We start from the raw sequence: 19905 nt of genomic DNA on the forward strand, positions 1-19905 counted from the left end.
TATAGCCAACAGCAGCAGGCAGTTGGTTGGTTCTTTTAGGAACTGCACCCTGAACAGGCACAAGGTAAGTTACAGAAAACCCTGTTATCTGGTACTTGTTATGAAAATATGAAGCAAAGGAAATACCATAGAGGCTCAAAGTGAGGTAAAACATAACCACCTAACAGTTCTAAAAATGATAGTGGTGAATCACTAACCGTTACTTGCAAAAGCTGCATTCCCATTGACCTATGTTCAGCAGCTCTCAGCTGTAAATCCCAGGGCTGTTTAGTAATCTTACAAACACAGCTACAAACCTTCCTGTATGCAGCAACAGCCCAGCTTCTCTCGTGCCCATAATAACCTCACTGTGTTTTTATAAATCCTGGCTTTGGGAAGCCGTGTTGCTGGAAACATTTACAAGCAATGCCACAGTCACACGGCCTCCACCACCACCACCTAGGTGCTGCACTACCCGCTTCAGCAGGCTCCTTTGCAAGGATGCTGCCCGGGACGCAGCGCCCCCCGATACAGTTTCCAGCTATGAACCAAAATCCGTGCGTTGCAGCCAAGGTTTCCACTTACCTAGTTTGGTGGCCCCCTCTGGCGGGTACTCGGGGAATTGGCCCTCGGAGGGGACGCTCACCGTCCGGCGCAGGCAGCGCCCTTTGGTAGCATCCGCCGGCGGCTCCTGCACCCCATCGATAGGCACCTGCATAAAAAGGATGCCCACAGCTGTTAATCTGCCACTGGGCCACGCTGCTAATATGCCATCTTGATAAGAACTTGATTTTCGACTTATCTGGCAATAACTTTCAGACGCAGTTTGGCATGCCAAACCTCACCACAAAATTCCCCGTGCTCACTGGGCATGCACTGCAGCAGTGAGGAGCATTAGTAGACATGCAGCCTGGAGAGGGCTGCATGCAGGTACGCAGCAACCGTCACTCCAGAGGTATCAAGTCACAACACAGCCGACCCCTCTGACTAACAAGGCAGTCGTGCCTTTCAAAACTGGTCCTCCAACACTAGACCCACTGCTACCCAGCCTTGCCCACATCCACGCTGGGCAAGTCAGGCAGAGGCTGCTGGTCAGATGGCTACATGAGGAACTTTGAGATTACTAAAGCATTTTTGCAGTCTCAACACATATTCAGCTACAGCATGTCAGAGAAAAATGGACATTCTGCTGGTCATATTGGGGCATATGGAGAAATACGATCTCTTCTACGATTAAGTCAAAGTCATCCTAGTGGGATCTCAGAAGGCTTGAAGAAAGGCTTAGGGTCCTCACTGTTTCACAGTAATGAAGTTCTGTACACCAATTCTCTTTAAAAATACTGCATATATAAAGATCTTATTTCTTTTCTGAAATTTTGCCAGAACTGTCAGAAACTTTGCCAGAACTTGACAGGGGAGCAAACCCCCTCAACCTTACCTTTAAACACCTGCATGAACAGCTACATTTTGCTAGACAGGTGCTTATGCTAGAGGGAAAACAAATCAAACCAAAACAAACTACCTATCACTACAAGCTACATGGCATGTAGACAACAGCCAAGAGCTTTAGAAAAGCCTAAGCGATACAGCCTCTTTGTCCAACAGTGTGTCTGGGAACAAGAAGTGAGCCTGTATTGGGTTTGACTGGCAAGGTTTTGGTAACAGGGCAGCAACAGGGGTGGTTTCTGCAAGAAGCTACCAGAAGCTTCCCCTGTGTCCAGCAGAGCCAATGCCAGCTAGCTCCAAGACGGATCCACTACTGGCCAAGGCTGAGCCCAACAGTGACAGTAGGAACACCTCTGGGATAACATAGACAAGAAAGGGGAAAAATTCTCGTGCAGGAGCAACTGCAGTCAGAGAGCAGTGAGAATATGGGACAGAAACAGCCTTGCAGACACCAAGGTCAGTGCAGAAGGATGGGGAGATGGTCCAGGTGCTGGAGTTACGATTGCAAGTCATATTATATTTCTTTCCCCTGTTCAGCTGAGGAGGGGGGAGTGACAGAATGGCTTTGGTGGACACATGACATCCAGCTGAGGTCAGCCCACCACATATACTCCTAATGCAATCCCCCAAAATGTACAAAGAGATTTGGAGTATAAGGAACTACTGAATGAATTTATAAAGGAACACAATTTTCTAGGAACCCAACTATTTTATGAATTTATACAGACACCTTTGTGTCTCCTGATTTTGTTTACAAGATCAGTGCAGGTTAATTCAAGCACTAGTTACTCTGCATATAGAAAGGCAGACAGACAAAACCTTCAGAGAGCTACCTGCTCACCAAAGTTGCACTCCAGATTGTCCTGGCCTGCAGAAACAGACAACACTGCTTCCAGCAGGAGGAAGTCATCCTTCACTCTCCTCTTCTGAAGAACATACACATTGTTCTGCACACATTCATACACATTTGTTCAAATGATAAAATATGGCAAGGTGGTGAAAGGCTGGTCACCAAAGATGGAGACTGCATGGAAGCACATCTCCAGAACCAAGCTAAATAGGCTGATGGTAATCATTGTTTCCCCAGCCAAGCAGCTACCAGGGGTAGGCATCTGTGGCCAGTACTGCCTTATAGAGGATGTCTGGGCCCCAGCTTCTTGCTGGTCTGCCTGATAATCATGGTTATGACCATGGTTTTGCAGGTCTTTGCATGCTCAGATACTAAGTTTAGCTCAATACTGGTGAATTACTAGGCTTGCTGTTTCAGTCTGGGTAATTGTGCCACTGAGTTACTGCATTTCTTGTTGTAACACCACAGATAATCATATTCCTGATCTGTGCTTGCTACTGCACCATTATTTAGAGATAGACTGTTTATCCTGAAAGCTGTTGGTCTATTGTCTGTTACTGTATCTGGAACCTAAAACTTGGTGGGACCTCCTTGAGGGCTTATATTCAACAGCTGGAACAAACCCCAGGGATGAGGGAGAAATGCAGCATCCAGAGGCTGGAGGCAGGCACAATCCCTCTGTGCCCAAAACATCTCAGTGCCCTTTTGATAAGGACGTTGGCTTCAACACTACATCTGTGATACATGCAATGCAGCAATTTATTTTCATACAGCTACATAAAAGACAGCTTGCAGCTAAAGTAATAGAAACCCCTGCCATATTTCCTGTGCTGCTTATCCTTTCATATCTTCAATGATCTCTGGAAACCAAGTATTAATAGCAAACAAAAAGATATTATTCATTTGCACTGAAGGTTGTAAAAGATGTACAAGATACTGTAGTATTTTAGAAACAGGCTGCACTACAATGGCTCTCACAAACTAATTCTGGCATTTCCTGACTTTTAAGCACTTAGCATTCTCTTAAGGTCATTTTTTAATGCTATTTATTACTATGCTAGTCTATTTGTCTCCTTCAAACAGTGCTCATTTTTCAAAACAAGTTTCCCAATTCCCTAGTGTTTCTTCTGTTAAGGCTGCTTTCTTTGCTGGTAGATTTTTACAGAATCTCCTTTGCTGAACAATCTCTATGTGAGTGAAAGCACGCTAGGAAGTTAAGCAGAGACTAATTTTGGTAACTTATGCCACATTCATTCAATCAATTTCACATTTTACGTTTTCAGTTTCCAACTGGAAGCTCCATTTAGTCTTATTGCCTTCTAAATACCCTTCTGCTCCACTGCTTGTGCCTCTCCCGATTTTCTTCAGAGCATTTTTTTGGTGCAAGGCTGCAAGCCGTATGTCCAGAATGGCCATTACCAGTCACACCACACACCTGCCTTGGCACACCTTAAAAGCACTGAGTTACCACCCTCTGACCCTCATTTCTCAGTGAACCTGCTGCACTGCACTCAACTGCTAAGGCTCCTATACCAATACACCTCCTGCAGGGTAGATTTATCCATTATAATGTTTCTTAACTGAGAAATCAATATAGTCCTTTCTTTCAAGTATATCTCTTTAGTATTCGTATCAGCTCTTGGACATGGGATGACAGAAACATTCTTTTAATACACAGACACAAGAAACCCCCCTACTACCATCCTGATAACACCATATAAAAGAACAGCAACAACAGCCAAGAGGACACTATGGATGTAGTGACTTGCTGTAGTCGGAATGGTGACTGAAGCCATGCTGTCCTTTGTGTCCTTGGGAAAAGCAAACAGGCTGCAGCACACCGGAGTTGGTGTCAAAAACAAATCTCTTTTGCATACCAGAGATAGGATTTATCTTCAAAGAGGAACTGAGCCATTAACAGGAAGACTGTCTGAGAGCTCAGGTCCTAATTCTGGGTCACTTAGCCTTTTGTATTTAACATTTGCCCAGACTAGGAAAACATGGTTAGGCTGCACATGAAAAAAGGTTCACTGGTATGGCTACATTCAGCTGGTGTGGTACAGTCCACACCAGCCAAAAAAAAAAAAAAAAAAAGTCTTTTGCTAGTGTATTTATAATGGCTTGAGAAAAAAACCCTGATGCGGCTTATTTCACTCAGTAATTCTATAAGCTGGGTAAGGAACAACATTTTAATGCTAAGTAGCTTGATCTGCATTAGAAAATACACAAACATCCCACAACTTCATTGATGAAAGTAGCAAAGTAGCTAAATAAGATATCCCCTTGTCAGACTGAAGTGTTGTGTTATTTTAAGTAACTTTCTTCCAAAACCTTAGTCTTAGTCTACATTGACAAAAAAGAACTAACTCCAGGACTGCAGGGGCAGTATTTATTGCTTGGCATAAGATAAGCCTGCTCTTAGAAACACAGTTTCATGAACATGCAGAATGATCTTGGTCAGCAGTTCTGCATCTCTTGAGGCTGGACATATTTTGAAACAGGTATATAAACTGCTCTGTGGTAGGTCAGATGGATTCACAGATTGGGTGGCAGTGAAATATCAGCAAGCGAACAACTAAATACCACACAAACACCAAACCAGACATCTGCAATCTTCCCAAGCCTCCTCCAGCCCCTGCCATTACCACAAGCAGTTCAGCAAAGGATCGAAGAGAATTAGCAAGCCTTGCAGAGTCGCAAGTCTAGTGGTAAATCAGGCTTTCAGCTCTTTATTATTACTTTCTCCCATACAGCTTTGTTATCCTGCTCTTGGTCCTGCTAAGTCTTCACTAACCTGGGAATCATATGGCCTTGAGCTGATGTGCTGAAGCTGATGGTTCAGGGCTGGACTCTGAGCGGTGTGAGTCTGGGACAAGAAGGTATGTGGGGACAGTCCAAATGCTGATAATTTTGGCAGTATATGACAATTTTGATCATAGCTTCTTTATAGATTTTTCAAGATTGGAAAAGACTGATTTAAGGCAAAAAAGCTTGAAAACTTGCAATCTTTTCTGAACTGTCAGGAAGTTTGGAATCATGTCAACTGAACATTTAAATAGTTCATTTTAATTTTTACCTTCTTCCAGAAAGTTATAAGCTGGCTAAAATTTTGACATAGAGCTCCACTTTAAAAGTGTCAACAACAGACATTTCTTTGGCCTTTTTGGAAAGTAATTAAATTCATCCGGGAACTGAAGTGAATATTTTCTTTCAACTGGGTTTGGATTTCACAAACTCCAAGTACAGTTAAAACACATTTGCTGTAAGATACCATTGTGACATGTCTTTTGAGACTGGCAGTGGGCATTTCTGAGGAACCTTCCCTGAGGCTCCATGCATCAATGTTTGGTTTTGCTATTTTCTCTTGTGATCACTGCTGTTGCTCCACTACTGGTATCAGTCTAAGGAGATGGAAGAGTAGGAAAATACATCAGAGATGTCCTGGTGCTGGCCTCTGTCACCAGCACCAATAAGTAGTAGAAGTTGTCACAGTGAATGTAGATCTTTACTATCCTTTGCCCTTGATTAAAAACACCTCTAAATGCAAAAAGAAAGATGAGATTTTGGGCACAGGCAGGAAAAAGGAAGAGTCCTACACAGTGAGAAGTGGTGCTCATTTTCAACTAAGCACAAAATTAAAAGATTCTGTAGGACAGCAGCCAAGTTACAGACAAAGACTAACTAAAAAGCAGCCCCAAACCAGATGCAGCCATTTGTCACATCCCTCATGAAAGTGCTGCGCAATGAATTATCTATCTGAAACCGCTCTTCATAAACACTAACTCATTCCCTTTCCCTGTTTAAATGGCACTGATTTTTGCAGACAGTTTTGCTGTGCTCTCATAGCTCTTACCCTATGGAACAGGTTGCACAAACAATGAAAATATCTAGGCCTTCCTGACAGTGGGAAACTTCTTCGTAGAAAAAATACCTGATTTGTAAGTGAATCAATCTAGACCTGTTCTCCTAGGCTTAGAAGATGCTGCTAGATATTACCACACCATGATATGTTGTAGTAATTGCATATCTCCTGCCACTCACAACTCTATTTGCTATGTCATCTTTCATGTACCTACAGGGATTCACTTTGTTTCTACTTACTCTTTGAGCATCAATCTCTTCCCTTCAATAATAATCTTCATTCTTCAGTCTCATCTATTTTCATTTTATAAGGTTGATAAGGTGTCAAGTAATTAATATTTTTCTATACTGCACAAGGTGATACATTCAGACTATTTTTGTCTAAGTACTTACAGATATTTTTGGATCAAGCTGTACCTCAAAATTTCACTGATTTCCAACCTATACTTGTGCTTTCACTGCACAAAATCTCTCTTGCACATACTCTATTAAAACTGCCTTGACAATAAATCCATAGTGGTGGCACGTTATAAGAAAAGAGCTTTCTTATTATTCTATTTCTCAGTCTTAAAAATCTGTGAAATTCATAATGCTGTATTTTAACAGCATTAACTGAAATAAACCATACTTAGCAATATACCTGAAACAATCTTTCATTTACCTGTTTGCATTTTGTGTATTTTTCCCTACTTTTTGGCTTTGACATACATGCCTGCATAATGATTTTACAAAGTATTATAGACATCAAACATTTCTGTTCCCTTTAAATTTCACACAGAACTAAGCTCTTTGGAGCTTTACTCCATTAAGTAACAAAGCAGATGGACAGAGAATAAAATGAGATGCTTATTTAGAGTTTTCAAATTACAACAGCCTTGTGATGATGCAAGCGCCCCCTTTCAGCTGCAAGGACACTCTGCTGTTAACATCTCTTCCTTCTTCCTCCACACCCACCCCTTACTGATGGGTATCATTCTGTCCCTCACATTGTTTTCAAGATCTTCTTCTGCAGTCCAAAGAAATTCTGACCTACCTCCTCTATCAGCATTTTTCATGTTCAGAGCAGGAACCTCTCCACCTTCACCTCCTGTTGCCTATCACCTCACTTCAGGTTAACAGAAAACCTCCTCCAGCATCACCTTTCCAATAATTTTACTCTAAACACAATCTTTAATTTTCTTTGTTGAGTAACCTCCCTCTTCCTCATTCACCTGGTCTTTTGCTTAGGCTCCCTTACCTTTGGTCCCACCCATGGGCTTTTTTGATGCATCTCCTACATACTTTTCAACCATTATGCTCTTCCCAAGCATCTCTTCCCATTGCTGCCTTAGGCCTTTGTTCACTTTTAGATCACATTTCATAGGGTTTCTTTCAACACTGAATGCCTTGCCAAGGAAAATTCAACTGAGTTGCTTCCCCTTCCCTTTCTCATCAAAGCTACAGGGGATATTTCAGAAAAATTAGAAGGTACAAACCCAGAGTATCAGCTCTGTGTCTCTCTCTTTACTAGCAGTTCTACTCCTATATGCTTTATGTTTCTGAAAGGGATTGTATGTACACTGCCAGGTGTACAGACTTAGAAACTAGATTAAAACAACATTTCATTTTCCTACAGAGTACTCACGACTCTGCCAGCAGTTCCCTTTTTCCTTTCACTCAACAGTAGTCACAAATTATTTCAAAATCAGAATGGCAAATTTGACTCCAGCTACAAGCTTCTGAAACAAATTCCATTATCAGCATGTGGAGTCACACCTTCACCAAAGGCATGTCTGCTTGGCCCATCTGCATGCAGCCTTTTCAAAAACAAGTTATTTACCATTGTGATAGTGCGGGCAGGCTCCTTTGAGAGCACGTTGCAAAGGCTTACTCTGCAGCTCCATTTTGGGGGGTTACTGCTGCACTTAAAACCCAGACTCTTTATAACCTGATACTGAATTTCTCCAGCTTCTGACAAAAAATCAGCCTGTATTTAAAAATAGTATATAATGACTCAATACACCACCAATACATCAGACTTCCCATATTTATTTCTCAGGATCTAAGCAAAAGACTCATCTTACTCCCAGCAAAATGCTTTCAATTGTATGTGGTAGGAGAAATTAAGAAGCCAGAAGTGCATGATTACCACCTCCAGATAATTACTTGTGATATAAGCCAGTGTTGTTTTCAATTACACTTCCTTAATGAGATGCACTCTTTCAGCCCAGCTGTGCTGGTACAGTACAGTTTCAGGAATAATTCTCACATGTCCTTAAGTTTCTTCAATATATACTTTAATTCCTTAGGTGACAGTCCTGTCAGACTGGAAAAAGAATTACATAGTAAACAAACATCATGATTTGGGACTTCCATTTTCCACGCGTGTGATCACCTTTCCTACACATTAGCATTGACGATGTTCCCTTCTAGTAACTCAAGTCCTTCTCTAAACCATTTCCTCCTACTCTCCCTAAGCAAGGAAATATTTCAGACCTTGTAAATAAACCTGATCACAGCTGAAGATGAATAATATTTACACCAGAAATAGGCCCCATACTCTCAGCCTGTACACAGCCATACACACAAGCTTCAAAAGAATCAATAAAACCCCACAAAAATCCAGGTCATTTCCAAATGTAGGAAACCATGGTACTACTCAAATTTATGGGCATTTATACACCATAAAAGTCTATTTCAGTAATTTGAAGACATTCATATTTTATAGCTCCTCCTGATATATTTATTTCAAAACAGGGTAAATCTACACCAGGATCATTAACAAAAAAAAACAAACTCAGAAGCATTATCAAATGCTTCTAAAGCTCATGTATTCATGACGCTCTGTAGACATCAAATACCACAAGAAAAAACATATAGCATAGTCTAGAAGGAAATTACGAACATTTGCTTTCAATTAACTAAAACATGCCTATTCTATAACCATATTTACATTACCTTCATAGCAAGGCACAATGCTAAGTACTACACGCTGTACACACACTCTCCCTCCCTCCCTGAGAATAATTTTATAATTAAGGTAAAGACAGTTGCAATAGCTTTAAATGTCCATGCCAAGAGGCACCCAATCTTTCTTGCTGCATTTAGCAAGAGAGAGGGCAAACCTCTGTCTCAATTTACCTTGTAACTGCAGTAAGGATGACTGTACAGTGTAAAGGTTGCACACACCTTCTCTGCCCAGTATTCCCAATACAGACACACACCCTTTCCCTCCAACATTACTGCATTTCTGCCTACCTTTATGTCTGCACTGATGTGAGGAGGTAGGTTTATAGAGCTGTGGTGGCTTTAACTACCATTAAAAGCAGCAATAACATAGAAAGATGGAGTGGCAGACTTAAAACTCAGGCTGTAAAACACCAGGAAGGAGTTTTGGATGCACAGTTTGTTGTCACCTCTTCCATACAACTGGCTTCTGTGGCAGCTGGATTACAACTGTAAGCACCATGACATCCTTATGGAGACTAGGTTAGCTCTCCTTTTTACCCCTTTCACACACTTCCATCGACTCATAAACAAAATAAAGAGCAGACTAAAAAAGCTGCCGTCTCCTTTTACCAATAAAGGCCACAAAGAAAATCCTGAGTGGCCAACGAGAGCTTCTCTCACCTCTTTCTCCCTGTTGAGCAGTACCAGCTGGCTGTCTGTCAGGATGCAGTATTTCCTCTCCCATGTTGTCGTTTCAGTGTAGGGGGACTGGCCGCAGGACAGTCTGTGTGTAGGTGGTCCTTTTACATCTGTGAACAGAAAACCGCAGTGACAGAATCATTAGCATGTATCATTAGCCACCTTCTTTGCTTTTGCTTTTCTGCAGCTAGATGCAAACCAAACCTGCAACCTTTACTTTGCACTGCCTGTTTCAGCACACTGAAAGACAAAATGCTAATCCTGGGAGGCACCCATGTGGAGTGCTATGCAAGATACACTATGAATACTTATTTAGCTATAGCATGACTTACAGAAATGGCAATACCTGAGATGAATATAAATGTCAAAGACTGAAAAAACATAATTAAAAGAAAAGATCAAGAGCTCTCACAAAACCATCGTATTTCCTCCACAACCTTCTCAAAACCATGGTTAGAGGGGGCAGGGCCCTGAATATACTCAAAATCTTAAACTAGGTTATTTGAGACTAAGGATAGAGAGACACATAGGAAGGAAGATGGGGATCAAGGAAGGCAGGCTTGAAGAAGGGAGAAAAAAATTCAAAGGGATAGGCATTTAATCGAGAAGGGCTTACTAGTATCTTCTGGTAGGGAAGCTATTTGATTAAATTGTGACAGATAGGAGTCTTCCAGCATTTTCAATTAGCCACAGCTGTTGTAGTGACAAAAATTCAGTCTCCCCTCTGTCCCCCTAAAAAAATCCAAACCAAACCAACTTCTTTGGCTCCCAGTGCTGATCTTCTAAAATTTTTAATGAATTTCCCGTATGTCTCTCAGGCTTGAACTACATATTACATGTGCCTCTTACTACTAAGAAGCTTTCTGCAAAACTGGGAAAGGAAAGCACACAAATAAGTGCAGCAGTCAGACGGACTTCACTGCCAAGCAGCCAAGCCCAAAAGCAAAGAAAGCTGTGGAGCCGCAAGGTACACTGTCAGTGCTACAGGAAGACTGGGTACAAAGAAGACTGTCCTAGGAATTCAAATATGCAGTCAACTTATAAAAATCTCTTTACAGGAGGCAGAAATGTGATATGAATGATCGAAAAAGGATGTACGCAACAGAGCTATGGATAGCGCCACTTATATAAATGTAGAAAAATTCAAGTTGTCTCTTTCTCAAGTTTTGAGATTAAAGTCTGGTTGCTTTGTAACATTGTTTCATTTTTATCTTGCACTCTGATTTCATAAAACTACTTGCATTACTCTAAAAATCAGCCATTTTCAATGTACACACTGTAGATTCCCGAGACTACCTGTAAGAGGTCTAAAACAGACATTGCAAGTCAAGGGACTTGCTGTACAGGAGTCCAAGACCACCTGCAACTATTTCAGGAGCCCCTTAGGCAAAGTGAGCGTTCAAAGTGTTTTGTGATGTTAGCTTCCTCCTAATAGACATAGTAACCCACTGCTTGCACAGAGCTGAGCACAGATGCTTCCTGCAGCTTCTACCCAGCTTCACCACTAGAGGCCAGCGAATCCTCAAACACCCAGCTCCTCCTCAGCCGCAAAGAGCACAAATCCAAACACAAGCATTAAACGCGGAGTAATGAACCCCTCCAACAGGCATCACCCCTTGCAGACCCTGTGAATGCCAACGCCCCCTAATTATTAAAAAGCTGCAACATGTTCATGCTCTTTTGCTGAATATAATAACAACTTTGCCTTTGCATTGAAAGAAATCACCTTTAAAGTCTGAGAATTAAGTTGAAAGACAGCTTTCAGCAAGTATCCAGTTCAACCTCATGTTGCATTAGGATTTTTGTGATCATTCAGAAGAATGCTTGAAACAGGCTATCTGATATCTTCAAGCAAGAAAAAAAGAGGAGGACTGCATGGCTTCTACTGCTCTGAATAATAGAGAAATGCACCTTTGCTCCCTTAATTTCAGGTGACTTAATAAGGGAGAAAGCTGAAATTCAGAATCAGGCTCCACACTGTTACCTCTCCAATGAAGCTTGGTTTCCAGTAGTAACAAGTAACATTGTGTGTCTCAGAATTGCCCCAACCTCTATTTAGGAATAAGCATAATTAAGAGAAACCACCACAGTCTCTGTGGAGTGTGTTTGTGCAAACTCCTACAGCACAACAGACTCTCTCACGAGTTATATTTTTGTCCATCCTATAGACATTAACCTTCCAGGTAGATTTTTGGCACAAGTTCAACTCACATTTATCATGGTGTCAGACCAAAAACCTAACCAGATGAAAAATAAAGCCACTGGTGCTCTTGCTTAGACCTTGGTTTCCCCAAACAGCAGCACATGAATCCTAGTCACGCCTCAGCAACATAAACCTATGAGCAATGGGGCTGACAGAGGAAAGATAAGCAAGAATGATGAAGCCATAGGCTCCTAGCATGAGTGTGCAACACAAATGTGAAGACCAGAGCTCTGGGGGTAGTCTCTTGGGTAATGAAAGCATATGATCAATCACCAAGGGGAAAAAAAGATGAAGGCATGCTCCATCCTGCTCATGTGGGTGGGCTAGCAGTGAGACACTGCCTCCAGCTGCTATGCTAAGTGATAACCAAGTAAACATTGTTTTGAACTGCTGGTAGACTTTCTCCTCGCAAAAGAAAACCCTTCTGGACCATTAGCTCCAGCACAGAATCTACAATCACGAGTCACCCAGCTCAAGAAGACTTTTGCATTATAATTTCTACTAACTACCAGCCTTGGCAGAATACCATCCTGATCTATGGGCTGCACAAAGGAATTAAAGAACAGAATGACTTCTTCCACTGCAATAACAACTCCGGGACTTAACTGAGTCATCAGGCACTGCGGGCCAGCCATGTCTCTGTTGCCAAGTGCGTTGGCTACAGTGGAACAGCTTTCCACAGCCTGCTGACAGAGTTACCTGTCATCTCTGTCTGGAGCTGTCAATCACCACTAGAGAACACCACAGCATTAATATTTTGTGTTTGCATTGGTATCCTTTTGAACACATCAGGACACAATCCCACCACCCCTGCAGGCTGACCAAGCACTCTCTTTAACAAAGAAGAGCAGTTGCAAGTTGGTTTTCTGATATATCAGATCGCATAACTTCAGTCCTTTCCCTGAGGCTGATGGAGCAAGCCCCTGGTGCAAACTAGACGTATGCTGAGTACACATTACAAGAACACTCACCGCAACAAAAACCACAGCATAGCTTTGGTGTATTTGTCCCACCTATTTATATTATTTCTCATCTAGCCCTCCTGTGTGGTTGACCTCTTTGGAGCCTCTCACAACAGCTGTAACTTCAAAACTTACTCTGAAGTATGTTACCAGTTTAGGCTGAAGACTCTTCAGGACTTTACACAGTATCACATATACACTCGGTCACTTTACAAGCCCAGTTCTGCTTTCCAGTACTCTTCATCTTCAGTTTTCATTTTACATTCTTGGCTCCAACTTTTCACATGAATGTAATAAAACCCAGCAACATCTTCCACTAATGCCCAATAAAACTAATTTACTGCCAATGTTTGATTTGCTATGGAAGTGAGTTGCAAAAAGTCCATGTGTAACTAAGATCGCTTACACTACTGGGAAAGATCGAAAGCTGGGGCTGTCTTTTCTAATTTTGGGGCTGTTATCTATCAGCTTACACAGGAAGGCTTGTTCTTTGGAGGGTAGCTCATTGATGAATGCAGTTTCAGACAGGAGTTGGAGGAGAGATCAGGCAGATGCATCTGAAAGCTCCGAGTTTGCAGATGCTACGTGTGGGACGGGATCATGCAGCCACACACCTAAATATGCAAGTTCTGGTGACAGAAAGATTTCTTTCTCTGGTCTGATGCAATCCTTTCCGTTCTGCATCATTACAATGAGGCATTCAAGCAAGCAGATCAGTTAGTCTACACACAGGATTAAAGGTCATGCCTTATGTGCCTTCAAATGCTAATATCGGTTAAGTAACAGCTTGGAAAGAATCCCCTTCTCAGTACATCCTCCCCTGCTGAACTGAGAAGAGCATCACTGCCTGCCTGCCACATTTGACATAGCTGAAGACTGGAAACGGCGTTGTTTTTCCTCAGGGTTCTGAAATGCCATTAGGCATATTATAAATATCCATAAAGCTCTCTTTCAGCCAAACTTGTGCCTTATTATTAAGTGCAGAGCTTATTTTAAAAAAGGGGGGGGGGGACGGACGGACCATTTCTGTCATAACTACATAACTACCACAATCGAAGTGTTGATGGATGCAAGGTGAGGGAAGAAGGAGAAAAGCAGACAGTGCCAAGTTGGTCCCACAGAAAGGGTAAGACATTTTATGAAAGCTGATGGCAGTTTAGCAGTATTTAGGGAGTAGCACTAGTGCTATCAGATGGGAACATTTCTGTATCTTTCATTGCAAGTATGCAACGACTCTTTTTTGAAAATTCCAAATGCATTCAGAAGTGGAGAATACTTTCTAAAAAGGAAGCAATGAGGAGGATCGGAAAATTATTTCCAAGATATGATGGGCATTCCAATGTCCTTTAGTCCCCAACAGCTCTTCTACAACCCAAAGAGCACTCCTCTTCAGAGCTAGTGAAAAGGACAGAATTCGCAGAAATCAGGCAACAAAACTACATTAAAGGTAAATTCATACCTTCAGTCCTTTTGTCAAAAAGTGTACTCTACCTACCATCAAAAAAACACAGAAATAAACCTTCACCCCAGTGATGACAAGAACACCGCTGGCATATTTCAGAGCTCCTTTTTTTTTGAACCATGTTCTTCCCGTGACAAAATCAAGGACTTACTGAAGCACTTGCCAAATTTTCATCAACTTTATTAGGGTCTGTATTCAGTTCCCAGGATTTCCAAAAAGAAGCTGCCAAGCAGCTGAGTAACTAATGTAGAGGCCAAGTTTGTAGGCAGGGAAGATTTTTTTCCTCTGAAGAGAGATTAGTAGGAGCCCTAACACCTTTTGACAACAGGTCTGGTCTGCTTGCCCAGTGTCAATGTTTCCATGGTGTTTTATGTACTTAACCATAGAGACAGAGCTCAGAGAACTTTAGATAAGTGCTGTCATCTGAGAGCTTTTCAGTACCTCAACCTATGAAGCTGTGCACAAGTATGCAGTCCAGTTCGAACAATCATCAGTTTGAACCTTTATCAAGCAATTGAACAGAAACTGAAACAAGCCTTACTATTGGCATGAAGCTTCAAAGACAAATAGTAATTAAAAGCCCTTCACTAAACTCATGATTCAAGGAAAAAGATGAGCAGAAATGGTATACCTTTCTAGTAAGAAATACAACATCTTAACACATTTCATTCCCTTAAACCTGCATCTTGCAATATGGCAGGATTTCCACAAAAGAAGTAACAAATGTGAGTGAAAATAAACAGCACTAGCACAGTTACACGAAATACAGCTGTGTGTATATGCAACTATTTCAGACAGCTGTATGACACTCAGATGAAGATCTGCAAGATCTGGACTTAAAAGAGAAGACAGTTCAAGCGCTGCTGCCCTGAGAGCAGACACAGGTGGCAGAGCAACCCTGGCTCAACTGAAAGAGGGCCAATCTCCCAACATTTACACAGAGCAGATAACAACAGAGGTTAGTTACTGAGGGTCTGCAAGGAAAAGCACAATCAAGACAACTTCCACTTTCCCTCATGCTGATATACATAGCTTTTGTTTACATTTCTTATGTCTCAAACCAACTCCCAGCCATATGCAAGTTCCAGATCTGTCTGCAGACAGACACTATCAGAAACAACTGATCAAAGAAAACCTACCACAATGAACAAATTCACTTGGAAGAAGGAGGGAACACTCATCTGCCAAGTTTATATGGACAAGTACCACAATCTCCCAACAAAGAACATACAACACTCATGACATTGTATAATATAAGGAAAATTCAGCACATACCATTTATGTGGTAATGCAGAGACTCTCATGCTACAGAGAAAACATGATGTACTTAGGGTTGCTTAATTCTTATTTAAATCACAACATAATAAGAGATATGACCAGTACGCATTACAGAAATAAAATCATTAATCCTGCTATTTTATTTCTGTAGGTGTTCTAGGAAGCTTCTTGTAGCTACTGTGACATACAGCACTGCTGACTTGCCCCTCTAAATCACTGTGTGGCACGGCTCCATTCTGTAGGAGGTACCTACGTTTTCGTGGTCAGCAACAGATCTCTGTGGTGGAGTAGCTGCTATTTTAGGTGTAGAAAGCATGAGCAGATCCTTTGGGATGACAGGCACGCTATTTATGTAGGATGTTATTACAGAAGTATTTGTGAATTCTTTCTGTTATATTTAATAGCTGCACTCAAACTCATTACACATGCAACAACTAGCCCTCAATTCAGCTGAATCCAGTTACTCTCCTCTAGCAGCTGTGTGCAGTGATAATCAAATGCTTGTATGGAAACCTAATATTGTGGGTCTGAGGTAAAGAAAGCTTAGTCAAACCCATCAGATTTCAGAGATCTCAAAAACTCTTATGGCAACTGTTTGCAACTAGAACTCTACCTGGAAAATCCATTCTGCACAAAGCCATAAAAAGATTTAAGTAGGCAAAAATGGTACTTTAGAAGCTGGCAGAAGCCGTGACCAGTGCCATGAGTTTCTCAGATTCCAGTGCATTTGGCACTGCAACACAAATTCTTCACAAGACCTTTCCACTACTCTTTATTGAATGGCAGTGATCAGACATAGTCTAAAAAATGGTTTTCCATTACCCTAGTGGAGAATCTTATATGTCACAGACAGATTCACATAAAAACTGTTCAGCTGGGTGCAGTTTTCATTCTCTGTACCCTCACAGAAATATCACTATGGCAATTTTTCTGCTTATCATGTGTGCTTCCACTTCCCTACCATCAGTATGCCAAGTGTGGGTGAATGAATCCCTTAAAATTCAGAGATGAGAAGTCTGAAGGTATCTGCTGATCACTGCTTATGGGTAAGGTTTTGAGATTTTTCCCCCCTCCTGTGAATGAGGACTGTGTCTCTTCTGAAAACAGTAAAAGGCACAGTTTTTTTCCACCAGCTGCTGAAAAGCTTTGATCAGATCTGTGATGGGGTGGGAAAAGGGTTGCCTTCCTGCTCTGAATTTGTCACATGCAGCAGTCTCACCTCCACACAAGATTAACCTCTATAGCTCAAAGAGCAAGCATCAGTATTTTGCTTACTACCAGAGCTACCAGCCAGACTCTTGAGCTTCCTACAGTTTTTGTGCATAAAAAAAGAGTAAGGAACAATTTTTATCTGGGAAGGGCTGAGCCATCAGATGAATGAATATCTAATTCTTTACAACCCCCAGGAGACAAAATACAGAATGCTACTGTTCTACAAGCTTGGCATCTCCCAGAAGGATGAGCTCTTGTTGCCTCTCCTCTCCGTCGCTGACATCATTCCCACCCCTTCATTCCTTCCCTAGGAGAGATTTGACTTGTTTGCACAAGAGACAGCCATCAGCGAGCAAGGTACAGCAGGCTCACTCCCCCAGCTGAGCTCCCAGACAGCTCTGCCAATTTAACTTGGTCCTGAGTCAGTACATCTGCCTTATTACTTGCAACGTCGCCACTTTGCCTATCAAAAGCTCGGTAGTTTTCACACCAACGCTGAGACTACAGAAGAAATCAGCCAAAACTTCCCTTTTCATTTCCCCATAACACATGTAATTCAAAAATCATACCTTTCCCAAGACCTGTACTAACACATTTACTACCCTCAGACCCTAACATTTGCTAACATAGCTCAGTGCTCCCCAGTACCCAAGTGCTCTGCAGAAGCTAAAGAGCACAAATTCAGTTAGGCCATAACCATGCAAGCAGTTTCACCAAGATTTTCTTTTCAAAAGGGAAAATCATGGAGCAGTTCCAAGAAAAGAAACCACAAGTCTTAAAGTCTTACGAGTAGTTTAGCGAGCAGATGCTGAGCGTGCCAACAGTCTCAAGCTTTCTTGCAAAGTCCTAAAAAATGACAGCTAAGGAGCTAACAGCATAAGCAAAAATTAGACATAAAGCTAAAATTGGCCTGGCAGGGTAATTCTGACTGGAAACCAGAAAGTTGCACTAGCTCACTGTCACCATGCAGCTTCTTTGAGCAATAGGTGTGGGAGCTCTTAATAGCAGTTTAAAACTGCCAATTAGCTTGAATGCTGCTGAGCTCCTCTAAGCTTCTTATGTGGTGCATAACTGATTGCTAAACTTACAAAGGGTAATTGATCCTCACTTTCCTCAGCTGCTTCTCCCTGGTCTCATAGTCTGCACCCAACCAGGTTCTGTGAGAGACAGCGTGAAAGATGTGTCTATCGGGAGACATCAGCACCTTCTTGAATGGATCGATGCCAGGAACCTCAAATCATGCAATCATCTGCACACTTGGTAGCTCAACAAGTGGAACCAGAAAACACAACCCAACCAAGGTGGGGACAGTACAAAACGTGCAGGTGTGCTTCATGCTCATCCCAGCCTCCCGCGTGTCTGCAAACAAGCAGGTCATTGTGCAGCCTTGTAAATCTCATGACATCACCAGAACAAAAGCTGCTATCTGTGTAAAAAAACAAATTGGTTCCCAGGATACCTAAGATTTCAAATAGCCCGCAGTTGCTCAAAGCCGTCGTTGTGATCTTTCCTACAATACTAAGCAGGTTTTCCTTTCTTCTTATTCAGTTCTCCTTCCCTGCCCAGGACCACTCATCTTTGCTCCTGAATATTAAGTACATTTTTCTCTCACAGTTAAATTCCCTCTTGGCCTACAAAACACTCTGGAATCTCAAAACAAAAATGGTTATTACAAACCTGTAGAGAGGATTATAAAAGATTACATGCCCCTATTAAAAAGCTGCCAACTTCTGAGAAGATTCTCAAGTGATACTTCTCCCCAGAGCAAGGACTGATTTTGGTTTGAGGTTTAGGAACTGGAAAATAGAGAATAGCAAAAAAGTTAATTATTCATGAGAGAAAAAAATCTGCAGGTTTTTTCTCTTAATTTATGCATGGTCCTTTTCTTACCCAGCTCTATATCCTTCCCTCTGTCTTTTTCTCTGTAGTGCTTGCCTCACCAGCCCCTAATCTCTATTGTACAACCTCTTCAGCACCAAACATCCAGACTGGGCTGCTCCCTCATAATGCTTCATTTTTTGCAGCAGTGCAGGAAGAAGATGAGAGGAAAAGCATACTGAACTTAAAAAGGACATTGGCCCAAGGCAGCTGTGAAAAAAAAACAACCAACAGACCAACAAACCTAAACAAAAGCAAATGCTGCTCAGTTCCTGCATTTTTTGAGTGCACAAAAAAGTGTACGGTGGACTTGCAGTCAAAGGTAAAGACAACTGTACCACAAGCAGTGCCTGGAGCTTGACAAAAACACCATTACCAAAGGTTCACAGACAGCTTTACTCAGCACCCTTGGCAACAAGGCATTGACCACCAAATACTCATCTGTCACAGACTGGTCTGAAGAGCACAAGATCCTTTTGATTTCTTTTGCCAGCTAGGGAGTTATGAGAGGAGTTAAAGGTAAACGTAGAAAAGCATTTCTGCTGAGAGAAGAATGAGCCACAAGTGTGACAAGTTCAAGAATAACAACTGAAACAAGCACACACTACCTTTCAGGCTTCCATGTGCAGTTTGAATTACACCATGCAGCCTGTTTGTTTTAGAAGCCTTTAACTTTAGCTTTCCTTCAAGAAAACAGGTACATTCATCGTCACTGATGCGAACAATCTCAGCCCATAAATTCAATTTCTCCTGGCAATGGCAGGACTGCTGAATTCCCCTTTCCTTAAACCTGCCTCTACAGAAACACAGCCTCTGTGGTCTCAAAAAATAGCCCTCCCCATGTGTGGTGATTTTCATGTCAAGAGAGAAGAATAAAGGAAAAAATGAAAAAATTAAATAAACCAAAACAAAATCAAACCAACAAACCCACAACATCACAGAACTCTCACATGATGCTCTCCCATACCTTAGACTTTGCAAGAGCTCGGTCACCCTCCCACCACTGCGCAGCCTGTTACTGCTGTACTCTTTTAGCTATTTTCAGCCTGAATGTTTCTTGAAGCCTGAGTGTATACATGAGTGATTAGATGCTACTTTTAGGCTTGGATTTTTTTTTGCCTCAACAGACTTCTGGGAATAGAGAATA

At 41.8% G+C, this 19905-nt stretch overlaps 1 protein-coding gene across 9 annotated transcripts in view; it reads right to left on the bottom strand.

Annotated features, from left to right (window-relative positions):
- RASAL2 (RAS protein activator like 2) overlaps nt 1-19905 on the bottom strand; it is a 185577-nt gene that overhangs the window by 91662 nt on the left and 74010 nt on the right. For all 9 annotated transcript variants that reach the window (XM_062602289.1, XM_062602288.1, XM_062602286.1 and 6 more), the window contains exons 2-3: nt 9746-9873; nt 565-691 (exon numbers count right to left, since the gene is read on the bottom strand). In XM_062602289.1, coding sequence (XP_062458273.1) covers nt 565-691; nt 9746-9873 — 255 coding nt within the window. The remainder of the gene's footprint in view (nt 1-564; nt 692-9745; nt 9874-19905) is intronic.

This window comes from Pezoporus occidentalis, unplaced genomic scaffold, assembly GCF_034315485.1.
Source record: "Pezoporus occidentalis ecotype Australia unplaced genomic scaffold, CSIRO_AGI_Poc_V1 ctg76, whole genome shotgun sequence".
NCBI lineage: Eukaryota > Metazoa > Chordata > Aves > Psittaciformes > Psittacidae > Pezoporus > Pezoporus occidentalis.